Genomic DNA, 15,334 nt, shown 5'->3' with positions numbered 1-15,334 from the left:
TTGTCGCAAAGTGCGACGTCAATTGGTTGGTCTGTCCCTGGGGAGAGGGACGATTTGATTACCAACTGAACTGCTCCAATATGAATCAATTTCATCGTGCTTGCGACTTCTGGCTTCATTTTCTTAAGATCCTGCATAATATCTTCGGCAGGAACCAGTTGGATCTCCACCTGATTACTCGTAATCTCCATTGGAAGCGCCATTTCTCGGTTTGTGACACCAAAATAGACATGATGCTTCCTCTTGGATGGAATCAAGCTATTTAAAACTAGATTCAATCTTCCATTGGAAAACCCTTGGTAGGTCTGTACCTCTCCAGTTTCCCTATTGAGTTTCTTCACGAGCTTCTTCACCACTTCTTCCTGTGGAATCAGAAAATGGCTAGTAAATCCATTCTGATCCTCCTTCTGGATGTGGTGGACCTCGTGTTCTTCTTTAGTCTGACTCGTCTCCGATTGATCCATCGGTCATCTCCGAATCTTCAGAACTAAAGACTTCTTCTTGCTCATATATGCTCTCATCAGAGGATATATCTTCAAACTGATACACGGGTATCAGATTCTGGTAAAAGATAGCATCTTCGATATCCTGTGTGGATTCGAATCTTTTTATCCCTTTCTTCTCGTTGTCGGGGCAATTGGTAGAGATATGCCCCTTTGCACCGCACGACCAGCAGTTGCAATCCTTGAAACTTTCATTTGCTTTGGCCTGAGTACGCCTGAAAGTTTTTCTCGCCGGGATTCTCTTTTGATTTGAGAATCGGTTTCTTGATGGTCCGCTCCGCTGGCCTGATTTATAGGAGCGTGCCTTCTGTCTTGTCCACATAGTTCTTGGCTTCCAAGAACTTCTTCTGGACTTTCTTTCATAGGGTTGGTACCTATGCTTCTTTCGGCTCCTCTTTTGATACAGCAACTCAGCACCAATCTCTGTTGGAAGATCAATGTTGTCGCACATCAATGGGGATTTCTTGTTGAGTCTCCTCAATCTCTTGAGATTCCTCTGGTCCGCTGCCTTCTGGCACCATTCGGACAGCTTCTTGTGGAAATAAGACATCCTCCTTGAAGCGCTATCAAGTGGATATCCTCCTGGTGAAACATACTCATTGATGAGCATCTCCCTCCATGGACTCGGAAACTTTGGAAAAAAGAGGTCAATGGCTTTCTGATCATCAACCTCCCCCATATGGACATATAGGGTGTACAGGCGCAGAAATTCATCGAGAGCTTTTGGCTCTAGCACCATCAATCTTAGATTGTAAAGTGCCTGTTGATATTTCTTGCGCTTCTCCTCTGCGGATCCTTCGAAAAAACCCATTCCCAAGAAATGGATTTTTATCTGTTTAGTAGTTTCCTTAATGATATCATACATTGAGGTGCTACTAAACATTTCTTCCCTTGCTGGAACCTCAATTTTGTCCCAGTATTGTTTTGCCATGCCTGCCAAACTGGCTTCGAAGACTCTGGCAAATTCTTTTTTGTCGTAATCTATTGTAGCAATCACGACTTTTAATGATGAAGCCCATTCGTCGATGAGACCCTCCCATTCTTTGAAACTGGCTTCGTCGAGGTTGAGAATCAATCCATATGGATGGACTGGTTCCAGTGTGACCTTTCCTACAGGAGTATCCTGCATTTGAGGCCTTCGTCGTCTGGTTCGTTGGAACTGGTCTGCATTATCTTGAGCTGACCCCTTCCTTGACGATTCTCCTTCTTGAGGCTCGGTTTTGGGAACCTCATCTCCTTGGTTCATCTTTAGATCAACCATATTGAGGTTAGCAAAAGATTCTGCTAACTCTTGTAGATCTTCTAATCCGATTCTGTCAAGGCTATTCATGATATTTGCCTTTCATGATTCGGATTATGTCCTTCGGCTGCAACTCCTTGGGTGCTGCATCGAATAGAGATGGATTCGTCGGGTCTTTGGACCATTGATTCCGAATTTTTCCGAAACATGGTTTTCGCCTTTCGATCTCCTCCATTCTTTTCTGGATATCACGCAAGAGGGTTAGTATTTCCTCTTGTTTGAGTGATATTTTGCTCATCTCCATCGGTAGCTCATACAGCTTGTTGCCGTAATACTCCACCGTCTTTTGAATCTCCCGAAGGTTGGCATTCTCGGAAGAGTCTGGCTCGATCTTGTGGTAGCTTGGATAAGCTACTCCCGCCTTGTTTTTTGGTTCCATCAATCGTGCGACTGATGGGCCTCGTCTCTGGTTCGTTCAATCGTCGTTCTGGTTGCGGCGAGTCCCATGAGGTTCTCATGGTAGAATTGTATACTCGTGATAATATCACGAATAATCTCGACATCTTCTCCTCGTCGTAAGTTGGTAACGAGGGCTCGATTGTTCCAGTTGAGGCCGTCTAGTAGACGGGTGGTTTCACTCTCTACATGTTGTAGAGAATTCCTGTATGGTACACATCTCGGACACTCGTCCGGATCCATAAATTTCAGTGGAGTCTCCTCCCACATAGGTTATTCATAAAATAAATTAAAAATAATATAATTCCTCTATAAAAACCCGTTCTGATACCATTTTGAGAAGCGCGGGATCAATTTTGAACAAGGATTAATTAAACCGGTTTTTTGCTCGAAAGTACGTGGCGTTGTCTCACAGTCCAGACCCAGATTACAGAGTAACCTATCGGGCACGAGGAAAGTTTCCAACCGATATACCATTCAAGCTTAATTAGGCAAAAGAGGGATTAAGTATAAGGGTAGAAATGGTATTTTACCATGAAGTGGGTATTTTTCATAGATGTTTTATATAGGTGGGTAGATTTGATAGATGTATTATAAAAGTGGGTATTAAAAACCATTTGCCCTATAATAATTTTAAAAGAAACGGCTTTTAATATTGTTTGGAAAAAATGGCAATCATTAATTGTTTTTTTTAACCATCATTAATATTGTTATTAGTCAATATTTTCTTAAACGGTTAATTATTAATAATGAGTTAATTTGATTTAGAGATTAAGATCAAACAACAATTCTAATTTCGTAGGAAACAAAATGTCGGCGGTTTTGTAGGAGATGCCGACATGTGATTAGGATTTGTTTTTAAAAATTTCCAATTGCAATTGAATTTATTTACATTTACTTCTCTTTTTATGTATGTATAGATTTTTTAGGTGTCCCACCACCACTTTAGATCATGGGTCGAGAAATGGTTGTTCATATCTAAAAGAAATCTATCTTCCTAATAATATTGCTACCAACCAAACACTCTTTCGTCTCCAACAACACTTCCGTTGACCAATTTTCATTTTGCAATCTGCAGTTTAATCTGAGATGGCAGCTTATGCAGCTCTTGCTTCTCTCTTGAATACCATTCAGCAGATGATGACCCATCCTACCCTTTCCACTTCTTTCCACAACATTAATCAGATCCAATCCCTTCAGGAGAAGGCTGATTTGTTGCTCGATTTCATAGAGACCTTTAATTATGGTGGAGTTAGCGAAGAAGCACAAAATCTCGAAAGCCTAATCACATCTGCTGCTCATACAGCCGAAGATATGATTGAATCTCACATCGTCAATCAACTCCTTCCTCTTTCAGCTGATGATCGCGAAGCAGCTTTGAGTTTCTCCTTGTATCTACAGAAAAAAAAGGGCAATTGAAGAGAAAAATGCAGCTGCAGTTGTAGATGTGGATCAAGTTCACGGTGGATCCAACCAAGCAATTGATCATGTGGCTGGAGATGGATGCTTGGAGTATCTGCGACAGATAATTGAAGACATGGATGCTATCATCGGAAAGGCCAATGAGTTGAGAGTGAGAGAGGACCAACCTCCCACGCATTCAACACCTCAGTATACTCAGACCGGAGAAGAAACTGCTATGGTGGGGTTTCGTGATGAGTTGATTCAGCTTCTTCACGAGCTCACCGGTCAACGATCCAATCTGCATACCATCTCAATCGTGGGTATGGGCGGCATGGGTAAGACTACTCTTGCCAAAAATATTTATGCTCATCAACTCATCATCGAACGCTTTGATATTCGTGCTTGGGCTACCGTATCACAACAATATAATGCTAAACAAATTCTTGAGCAACTTCTTTCTGGCCTAGGAAAATCCTCCGATAAAAGTGTAGATGAATTAGGAGAACAGCTGCATAAAACTTTATTTGGTAGGAGATATTTGATCATATTAGATGACATATGGAGTGTTGAAGCTTGGGATGAAGTGAGGCGTTTCTTTCCCGATAACGGAAATGGAAGCCGGATTCTTCTACCTACTAGGTTGTCAGATGTGGCTAACGATTGTGGCTCTTCTTGTTTTTCAAAGAATCTTCTAGATGAGAATGAAAGTTGGGAATTATTCTGTAAGAAGGCATTCCAAAATGAAGATTGCCCAAGTGAACTTGAGGAGGTTGGAAAGGAGATTGTTAGATTATGCAAAGGACTAGCATTGTCCATTGTTGTGATTGGTGGGAGTCTTCTAAAGTCTCCTAGGACAGTAGGATATTGGAAGAGTGTTGCCAAAGATATAGAATCAAGTCCCAATTCAAAAGAGAAAGAAGAAAGCTTAGATATGTATTGTTTTCAAGTCATAACCACTTGCCTCCTCGTTTAAAGCCTTGCTTTCTTCATATTGGAGTTCTTAAGAGTATTAATTATGCAAACCTCGATATCTTGAGTATCATCCAACTTTGGGTTGCTGAGGGATTTTTGAAATCAAATGGAGGCCAAGTTTTGGAAGAGATTGCAGAGGATTACTTGAAGGAACTTGTTGATAGAAATCTGATATTGGTCGGCAAGCGAAGTAAAAATGGGAAGATGAAACATTGTGATATTCATGATCTTTTAAGAGACCTATGCTTAAAAGTAGCAGATCAACAAGGGTTTTTCCATGTGATCCCTCAAGGTCAAGGTCATGTAGTAGGCACAGAACGTCGCCTCGTATATCACAATGATTGGTGGAGGCAAACTTCCAGACCCCAACTTGCACGCTCTATCATGAACTCTAAATTTCAGAAGGAGGAGTATCATAAACACAGATTGCTGAGAGTTTTGGATGTATACAGTGACGGGTCAGTTGAAGAATCATTAAATGGGTGCGTTAACTTGAGCTGCCTTGCTGCGAGGGAACCTGGTATGTTGGAGCTTCCTAGTTCATTATCCTTGGTATGGAATCTGCATGTTTTAATCTTTCATATATCCTACCGTTGTCGAGTTGTTGTACCAATTGAAATTTGGAAGATGCGACAACTTAGGCATATCCAGTGTGATCGAATTTATCTTCCTCATCCTGACGGGCAAGACGAGTTGTTAATCTTGGATAATCTTCAGACGCTTGGGAGAGCAGTGAATTTGAGGTTGAGTGAGGATGTGTGCAACATCATTCCCAACATCAAGAAATTGAATCTTGAATATTATCATGGCTTTCAAGGATGGGATGATAGTTTGATTGAGTGTTTGTGTAATCCGAGCACGTGGAGTCCTGTTGATGGGCAATTTCAACGCCTCAAGTTCTTGAAAATTCGTAACTGTTGGCTGAGATTTTGGAATGCAGATAGTTGTCATTTCCCAATTCTGGAGAAGCTTCTTCTTTTTGGTCTGTCTAAGTTGGAAGAGATCCTATGGGGTATTGGTGACATACCAACACTCAAACTTATTCATGTGATGTATTGTAGTAACTCTGTCGTGATTTCAGCTATCAAAATAAAAGAGGAGCAGCTCGAGTGTCAGGGCAATGATGACCTTCAAATCCAAATTAGTGTCGACACAGATGAACTGGAGTGCTTCATGGCAATGCTGGAAGCAGAGGGCCTCACACTTAATAATGTTCAACTTCATACAATTTAGGCATTTTGTTTTCTTGGTCTGAATAAATTTCCACGATGATAACTTTTATTTTTGGTTTCATATTTTGTGCTTTTATCGTTATACACTTTCAAATTTTACAATACATATTTCTATCGTTTGAACGCATCTTCATTTTTGTATGAGAATTATCCTTATCCAACAAAATAGAAAAGCTAAGCTTCCCCGTGGAAGCATTTTAGCTCGTATGATTTATGAGTGTTACCATACAAATTTTTAATTTTTTGTGAGTTGGGAAAGGGGATGATACAAATTGAACTAGATACAATATCAATCATATGATTGATGAAATAAACGCACGAGATCATGTCTCACGTTTCATTAAAAATAAGGGGTATCATTGGAGCGCTCCCCTATATATATATCTATATATAAGAAAAAATTAATTATCTAAATATAACCACTATAACCTACTTTATAACCACTATAATTATCTAAATATTATACTACTAAAACATAAGAAAAAAAATAATTAAAAACTATAAAAAATAAAATATAACAAAATATGTTTATATAAATAAATAAATAAATTGTACACATAATTAAATAAATCTATATAATATATTAAATTCTAAGTTTAAGATATATAACTAATTTTTTACTTACAAATTTATATTAAAATTAATACAAATTTTCTTCTCCTTAATTGAATTAAAAAATATTATTATTTAAAAATATTTAAATTAAAAATAATTACAATTAAACAATTGTGTAAATTTTTTTTAAAGAAAAAAAATGTCATCTACTTATTTTTTCACCAATAAACGGAAACAAGATGAAAAAAGAGTATGATGTTCAATATTAGAGATAAATGAGAGTGAATAAAAATTAATTTTGACACTTCAAATTATCATAACTTATTCATTTCGAAATTATTTTTTTATAATTTTTACATCAAATTAAATATCATTTCATAATCTTTAATTTAACATCCATATTGAGTATTTTTTTCATGAATCGAAATTAATTACTTTATAGAAAAGAATTAAAATAGAAAAAATAAGATAGAAAATTTGGAGGAAAAAATTATGAGGAGAGAGAAAAATTAAAGGTAAAAAAACTCTTCTTTTATATTATATATAAATTTGTATTAGTTATAAGGGATTCCCAATTCAACTCAAATATAAAAATAATTAGATATATATATTACAACTAAGCCAAACTAAATCATTGGCTCCTAATTTCGATATATATGAAAAATTCATTGGCGGCTGATTTCGTATGATTGGAAAAATCAATATATAATATACAAAAAATAACCTTAAAATAACATATAAGATAAAATAGGTAATTCATATGTTGTGCTAAAGCTCTTTTTATATTAGTATAAGATATAGCCCCCCAAATTGTGAATTACATATAATTTATATGCTTCCGGATTAAACAATTCCATCTTCATTGCATAATTTTTGAAGTGGTAGAGTCAATAATATTATACTAGTATTCACTCCCTCCGTTACATTTCAAATGATCCAATTTTTATTTTGGATTGCCCCATTTTAAATGATCCAATCTAAATTTAAAAATAAAATTAAGCATTTAATACTACTAGTGTATCTCCCGCGCGATGCGCGGTGATTATGATTTTAGACTTGCGTGAGCTACACATATAACATAATATAATATAATACTGCTATTTTTTTTAATAATAGTGAAATTGTATTATATTAACAAATTTTCAATTTAAACAAATAAAACTACATAATACGAAAAATTGGAATATCATAAATAAATAAAAATAACAATGAGAAAAACAACAAAATGTGAAGTGTTGTAGTAGTCTCAACTTTCAAAACATCCTGTGAGAACCACATATTTTTGTGAGAACGAAAAAAACATCACAGCCATTGATTTGGGCAGATCAAATTGTTGTTCAACAGTAAGACATGAATATTGTTGTTCATGTCATCATGTGAACAACAATGTTCATAATTTGTTCAAGTATTTTATATATTTGTTCATGATTTTTCGTTCTCACAAAAAGATCAATTCTCACATGATCCTAACCCTATAAAAAGAAAATTCTAAAAAATAAAAATAAAAAGTTGTTTCATTCAACCAATATGCTGAAAATTTAAACTATTATAACATATTCATTTTAAATTCAGTTTATACATACTGTATGATATATTAAATTAAACCTCTTTTTATAAATTTTCATTTAATAGACATATTGCATATTTTATTTAGAACTCAATTTGTGATATCTCCATTTTTCTCATAAGAAATGTAGAAGACCTTTAATTAGTATATTATTGATACACGCCCGGATTAATAAGGTGATATTATTTCAAAGAGATTTTACGTATTTAAGTTCATTACTATTATTTTGTTTGATCAAAGATATATTACTACAAAGATTTTTCATTCTATTTGACCTCAAGCCCAAATTTTCCTTTTAGTTTGGTGATGGCCCAATTGATGAGAACAATATGTACGTGTGATCATATTAGTTAAATCGGTTCCTAATTTCCAAGATTTTACTGTGCCAGATATTTTCACAAGCTTATCAGAATACCATCAAAAGCCATTTTTTTTATTTGAGGATTAATGGAAGGGGGTTCATCCACGTTGCCAATTTCCTTCTACAAAATCCCCCATCAAAGTATGAAATTTCTCACTCGAGCTTTTCACCGAGGATCAGCAGTAGAGCTCTTCTCTTCCTCAATCATTCCACAAGAAAATTCCCATCATATTCTTATCATCCACAGACAACAACCCACAAAATCAACCATCATCAAGAAATCGAAAGTCTATTCCCAACCACAGTTCGTTATATTCTTTTTGCCACTCAATCACATCTCTTTGATGAAGAACTCTATTCCATAGCAAAATCCTTGAGAAAAGGTTTGATTTTACACACCTGCAAATTTTGCTTTATATAATTGAGATCATTAAAGAGATGGAATAAAAAGAAGAAGCTTTTTGTGTGTATGTGTGAGTGCTGCTGTTGTGTGTGTGGAAGCTATTATCGTCGTTGTGGCGAGTCGGGCAGGTTGGGATCAAGAGAGAACAGGGGAAGATCGACGGCGGTGGTGGCCGATGGCTGCTGCTGTTCGCCTGTTAAGGATAGGGGTTTGGCGGTGCTGCTGTCGGGAGCGGCGTGAAGGCCGCGCCGATGGATGGCGGCGGCCTGCTGGCCGTCTGCCAGAAATAGAGAGAGAAAGATGAGGCGGCTGGACAGCGGGACTGTTCGGCGGAGGGAGAGACCGCGGCCTCGGCCTTTGAGGTCGATCGGTGGTAGCTGATGGCTGCTGCCGTTTGTCTCTCAAGGAGAGGGGCGGGGCGCCGATGAGTTGAAGAATCAGAGGAGGAGGTAGGCGGCGATGGAGGCGGTCCGGCTGACTGCTGCTGTCGGCTGGAGCAGAGGGGGGGCCAAGTCCGGCGGTAACCTCGCCGGAAATCGTAGGAGAAAGAGGGTTTAGGGATTTAGAGGGAGTGATTTGTGGTTTTGGGGGTTTCGCGAATTGAGAGGGAGATACGAGGGAGACAGAGGGGTGGTACCGTGGCGGCGGCGGCGGCGGCCGGAGGACGGCGCTGCTGCCATCCGCCGGAGGAGAGAAGAGGGCGAGAGGGAGGCAACAGCAGCTGCGTGTGTGTGTGTTTGTGTGTTTTGTGTGTGTGTGTGAGTATGTGTTTTAAAAAGAAGAAGAAAGAGTTTGGGCCTTTTAATTGTTGGGCTTCATGCATATATTTGTTAGTGGACTGCACTTTTATAACTTGGACTATGAATTATATTTTTGGGCTGCATTTATCTTCTTGGGCTTTAACTATTATTTTGCCTGAAAATGTTTTATTAATAATTATTAATTATTTTATAAGTCTGAAATTTATTATTAAATTATATTAAGTTATTATTTGTGTATTAAAAGATTATGGATTCATTCAAAGATATTATTAATCTGGGCAAAGTGTATCAATAGCTATCAATTCCCTTTATTTAGAAATTAGAATGACACCTCGAGACCTATTTAAAAATAGATTTCTTGTAGGTCCGAGTAACCAAGGACAATAGAACTTCAAGCGAGGCGAGTGATGAATTTCCACTTTCGAGGTGGGCTATATTTTGGTACAATGTATTTTGAGTTATATAAGCTCTGATATTTCATGAAAGTACTTGTTTATCCAATATAAATGTTTTTATGTGCGTTCTGTATTGTTTAATGCTCGCATAAGCATTGATCGAGATTCTCATTTGACCTAACACGTTAGATGAGGATTGTATACACAAGGTTAGTTGCTCAATGGGTTGATCGCCATTTGGGCACTAACGAAGCTAAGCAGGCGTTATAAGGGTGCTCCTGGACACGTTCCAAGCACAGATGATGATGTGTTCCGTCTGGGCAACGTCCCGGGTTCACTTAAGCGGCGGTAAGCGATTCGACGGTGGTTAAGTCCCGGGATCATAAGCAGCGAGTAACAATCGAACGTCACATGGCGCGCCACTTAATGAGAAAAATGTTTTGTCATGCTTAGAAGTGGATTTCTATTTTTAAAACCTTCTGAGTTATGATTATGATATTGGATAAACTGCTCTATTTAATTATTTCATAAAATATCTTGTAAACTCCTGTTCACTGAGTACACTAGTACTCAGCCCAAATTATTTTCAAATATTTTCAGGTTGATCGGTTGGTGCAGACGGAGCTGAGGTTAGGGTTCCACGATGTCTTTTGCTTCCGCCAAACGACTAGCTTGCTATCTTGTCTTTCAATCTCCTAAACTAAGAACTTCTATTATATGATAAAATATTGTCTCGTTGAGCTTAGACCCTTAATTCGTATTTCAATTAATGAAGCCATCGTTGGTTATGATCAGAGTCACGAAACTAAACTTATGCGCTCCTGGAAAGTTGAATGTTATTAATCGATTATGTCGCTCAATGCCCATTCATTTATTTTATTTTATCTTTATTTTATTAACCTCTTCGAAACATAAATACATAATGTTTTGGGTAAATCTTCACATTTGATCTGCTTATATCACATTATTTTCTTATTTCTTTTGTTTGGGAAGTTGGGTCGTTACAAGTGGTATCAGAGCACAAGTTTTCCATGTGATCCCTCAAGGTCAAGGTCATGTAGTAGGCACAGAACGTCGCCTCGTATATCACAATGATTGCTGGAGGCAAATTTCCAGACCCCAACTTGCACGCTCTATCATGAACTCTAAATATCAGAAGCAAGAGTTTCATAAACATAGATTGCTGAGAGTTTTGGATGTACACAGTTACGGGTCAATTGAAGAATCATTAAATGGGCATGTTAACTTGCGCTACCTTGCTGTGAGGAAACTTAGTTACCTGTCTGCGTTGGAGCTTCCTAGTTCATTATCCTTGGTATGGAATCTGCATGTTTTAATCTTTCACATATCTTTCTTCTATGGTGCTCAAGTTGTTGCACCAATTGAAATTTGGAAGATGCGACAACTTAGGCATATCCAGTGTAATCGAATTTATCTTCCTCATCCCGACGGGCATGATGAGTTGTTAATCTTGGATAATCTTCAGACGCTTGGGAGAGCAGTGAATTTGAGGTTGAGTGAGGATGTGTGCAACATCATTCCCAACATCAAGAAATTGAATCTTGAATATAGGCATGACTTGCAAGGATGGGATGATAGTTTGATTGAGTGTTTGTGTAATATTGATCGCTTGCATAAACTTGAATCACTCAAACTGAGATGCGTCAGGTCTTGCCAGCTGAATGAGATGCTCTCGTTTCCCAGATCTCTAAACAAGTTGGCTTTGGAATTCATCAATTTTGAATGGGATGATCTGACAATGATTGGTTCGCTGCCCATACTGGAAGTTCTCGAGGTAGAAAGTAACTGGAATGGCAGCACGTGGAGTCATGTTGATGGGCAATTTCAACGCCTCAAGTTCTTGAAAATTTATCTCTGCAATCTGACAAGTTGGAATGCAGATAGTTGTCATTTCCCAATTCTGGAGAAGCTTCTTCTTTGTCGTCTATATCAGTTGGAAGAGATCCCATGGGGTATTGGTGACATACCAACACTCAAACTTATTCATGTGATGGATTGTAGTAACTCTGTCGCGATTTCATCTATCAAAATAAAAGAGGAGCAACTCGAGTGTCAGGGCAATGATGACCTTCAAATCCAAATTAGTGTCGACACAGATGAACTGGAGTGCTTTATGGCAATGGTGGAAGCAGAGGGCCTCACACTTAATAATGTTCAATTTCATACATTTTAGGCTTTTCGTTTTCTTGGTTTGAATAAATTTCTATGATCATAACTTTTATTTTTGGTTTCATATTTTGTGCTTTTATCGTGCAAATTTTACAATACATATTTCTATAGTTTGAACGCATCTTCATTTTTGTATAAGAATTATCCTTATCCAACAAAATAGAAAAGCTAAGGGTTCCCCGTGGAAGCATTTTCGCTCGTCTGATTTATGAGTGTTACCATACAAATTTTTAATTTTTTGTGAGTTAGGAAAGGGGATGATACAAATTGAACTAGATACAATATCAATCATATGATTGATGAAATAAACGCACGAGATCGTGTCTCAGGTCTCACTAAAAATAAGGGGTATCATTGGAGCGCCCCCTATATATATACGTAAGAAAAAATTAATTATCTAAATATAACCACTATAAACTACTTTATAACCACTATAATTATCTAAATATTATACTACTAAAACATAAGAAAAAAAAATAATTAAAAACTATAAAAAATAAAATATAACAAAAATATGTTTATATAAATAAATAAATAAATAAATAAATAAATTGTACACATAATTAAATAAATCTATATAATATATTAAATTCTAAGTTTAAGATATATAACCAATTTTTTACTTACAAATTTATATTAAAATTAATACAAATTTTCTTCTCCTTAATTTCATTAAAAATTATTATTATTTAAAAATATTTAAATTTAAAATAATTACAATTAAACAATTGTGTAAATTTTTTTTAAATGAAAAAAATGTCATTTACTTATTTTTTCACCAATAAACAGAAACAAAATGAAAAAAGAGTATAATGTTCAATATTAGAGATAAATGAGAACGAATAAAAATTAATTTTGACACTTCAAATTATCATAACTTATTCATTTTGAAATTATTTTTTTTTATAATTTTTACATCAAATTAAATATCTTTTCATAATCTTTAATTTAACATCCATATTCAGTATTTTTTTCATGAATCGAAATTAATTACTTTATAGAAAAGAATTAAAATAGAAAAAATAAGATAGAAAATTTGGAGGAAAAAATTATGAGGAGAGAGAAAAATTAAAGGTAAAAAAACTCATCTTTTATATTATATATAAATTTGTATTAGTTATAAGGGATTCCCAATTCAACTCAAATATAAAAATAATTAGATATATATCAAATATATTACAACTAAGCCAAACTAAATCATTGGCTCCTAATTTCGATATATATGAAAAATTCATTGGCGGCTGATTTCGTATGATTGGTAACATCAATATATAATATACAAAAAATAACCTTAAAATAAAATATAAGATAAAATAGGTAATTCATATGTTGCACTAAAGCTCTTTTTATATTAGTATAAGATATAGCCCCCCAAATTGTGAATTACATATGATTTATATGCTTCCGGATTAAACAATTCCATCTTCATTGCATAATTTTTGAAGTGGTAGAGTCAATAATATTATACTAGTATTTACTCCCTCCGTCCCATTTCAAATGATCCAATTTTTTTTTTGGATTGTCCCATTTTAAATGATCCAACCCAAATTTAAAAATAAAATTAAGCATTTAATACAACTAGTGTATCTCCCGCGCGATGCGCGATGCGCGGTGATTATGATTTTAGACTTGCGTGAGCTACACATATAACATAATATAATATAATACTGCTATTTTTTTTAATAATAGTGAAATTGTATTATATTAACAAATTTTCAATGTAAACAAATAAAACTACATAATACGAAAAATTGGAATATCATAAATAAATAAAAATAACAATGAGAAAAACAACAAAATGTTAAGTGTTGTAGTAGTCTCAACTTTCAAAATATCCTGTGAGAACCACATATTTTTGTGAGAACGAAAAAAAAAAATCACAGCCATTGATTTGGGCAGATCAAATTGTTGTTCAACAGTAAGACATGAATATTGTTGTTCATGTGTCATGTGAACAACAATGTTCATAATTTGTTCAAGTATTTTATGTATTTGTTCATGATTTTTCGTTCTCACGAAAAGATGAGTTCTCACATGATCCTAACCCTATAAAAAGAAAATTCTAAAAAATAAAAATAAAAAGTTGTTTCATTCAACCAATATGCTGAAAATTTAAACTATTATAACATATTCATTTTAAATTCAGTTTATACATATGATATATTAAATTAAACCTCTTTTTTATAAATTTTCATTTAATAGACATATTGCATATTTTATTTAGAACTCATTTACACACGAAGAAGAAAATGATCTATGCAAATAAAAAGAAAAAGAAAAATGATGAGTCAATGTGCCTTAATTATTAGTTGGACGAATGAATTCTTTTATCCTTTTTTTTTGGAAATAAACGTAAATTTAGTTTGAGCATTAGATAGTTGAAGTATTTGTATTACGCGTGTGATGATATAAAATTGTTGGCTATTTGTGCATTAGATAATTTAATTGAAAACGTCTAATTACACATTTAATTGTAAATTTTCAATTATATCCTTCTAAATAAATTTGTTTTCTTAAGAAAATAAATCTATTTACATATTCTTCGATGTGATTAGGATTTGTTTTTCAAAATTTCCAATTATATCCTTGCAATTGAATTTATTTACATTTACTTCTCTTTTTATATATCTTTTTATAGAGTAGTGATAAACGGACACCAGGTGTACTGAACACCTGGTGAAAAACCGGTTTTTTTGGTGGGTAGAGAGTGGGCCGGTTTTAGGGATTTATTGGTTTTACTGTTTTATCCCTTGATTTTTTCCATGTATATATATCTGTCTCTCTCCCTTGATTTTTTCGTCCATTTTCTTTCCTTATTTTTCGTCCATTTTCTTTCCTTTTTTTCGGCTAATTTGTTTCTAATTTTCACAAAATCTTCCAATTTGTTTCCTTAATTTTTGAAGACTTTGTTTCCTTATTTTTATGTTTTTATTTCAGAAAATTTTATAAATTATATAATTCGAATATATATTTTTTTTTCGGTTTTGTTATTGATTTATTTGTTTTTAAATTTTATTATTGATTTGTTACCAATAATTTAGTGTTTCTTGTTATAATAATTCTAGATTTGTTTCCATTTTTTTCTAAATTAATATTATTTATTTATTTTTCAAAAATTATTACTCCTAAATTTTGTATTTATTTGTTTTTTATTAATTTGTTTCAACTGATTTTGTGTTTCTCCTTAAAAAAAATAAGTACTATATTTGTTTTCGGATATTATTTTTTAATTTTTTGAAAATTAGATTTTTTTATAAGATAAAAATAAATTTTTATCTAATATTAAATTATGTTA

General features: G+C 34.6%; 1 protein-coding gene across 1 annotated transcript; it reads left to right on the top strand.

Annotated features, from left to right (window-relative positions):
* Nucleotides 1-3,161: 3,161 nt before the first annotated feature.
* LOC130995285 (disease resistance protein RPP13-like) lies at nt 3,162-5,091 on the top strand. Its single transcript, XM_057920522.1, has one exon. The coding sequence runs from the start codon at nt 3,737-3,739 to the stop codon at nt 4,574-4,576; it is 840 nt and encodes a 279-aa protein (XP_057776505.1). The 5' UTR covers nt 3,162-3,736; the 3' UTR covers nt 4,577-5,091.
* Nucleotides 5,092-15,334: the final 10,243 nt, after the last annotated feature.

Source organism: Salvia miltiorrhiza, chromosome 7, assembly GCF_028751815.1.
Source record: "Salvia miltiorrhiza cultivar Shanhuang (shh) chromosome 7, IMPLAD_Smil_shh, whole genome shotgun sequence".
In the NCBI taxonomy this organism is placed as follows: domain Eukaryota; kingdom Viridiplantae; phylum Streptophyta; class Magnoliopsida; order Lamiales; family Lamiaceae; genus Salvia; species Salvia miltiorrhiza.
Note: the sequence above shows the minus strand (reverse complement) of the source record. Positions and strands in the feature narration are given on the sequence as shown.

What these genes read in the sequence shown, in the direction of transcription:
- LOC130995285 (XM_057920522.1), top strand. Translation starts at nt 3,737, where the DNA reads ATGGATGCTATCATCGGAAAGGCCAATGAGTTGAGAGTGAGAGAGGAC.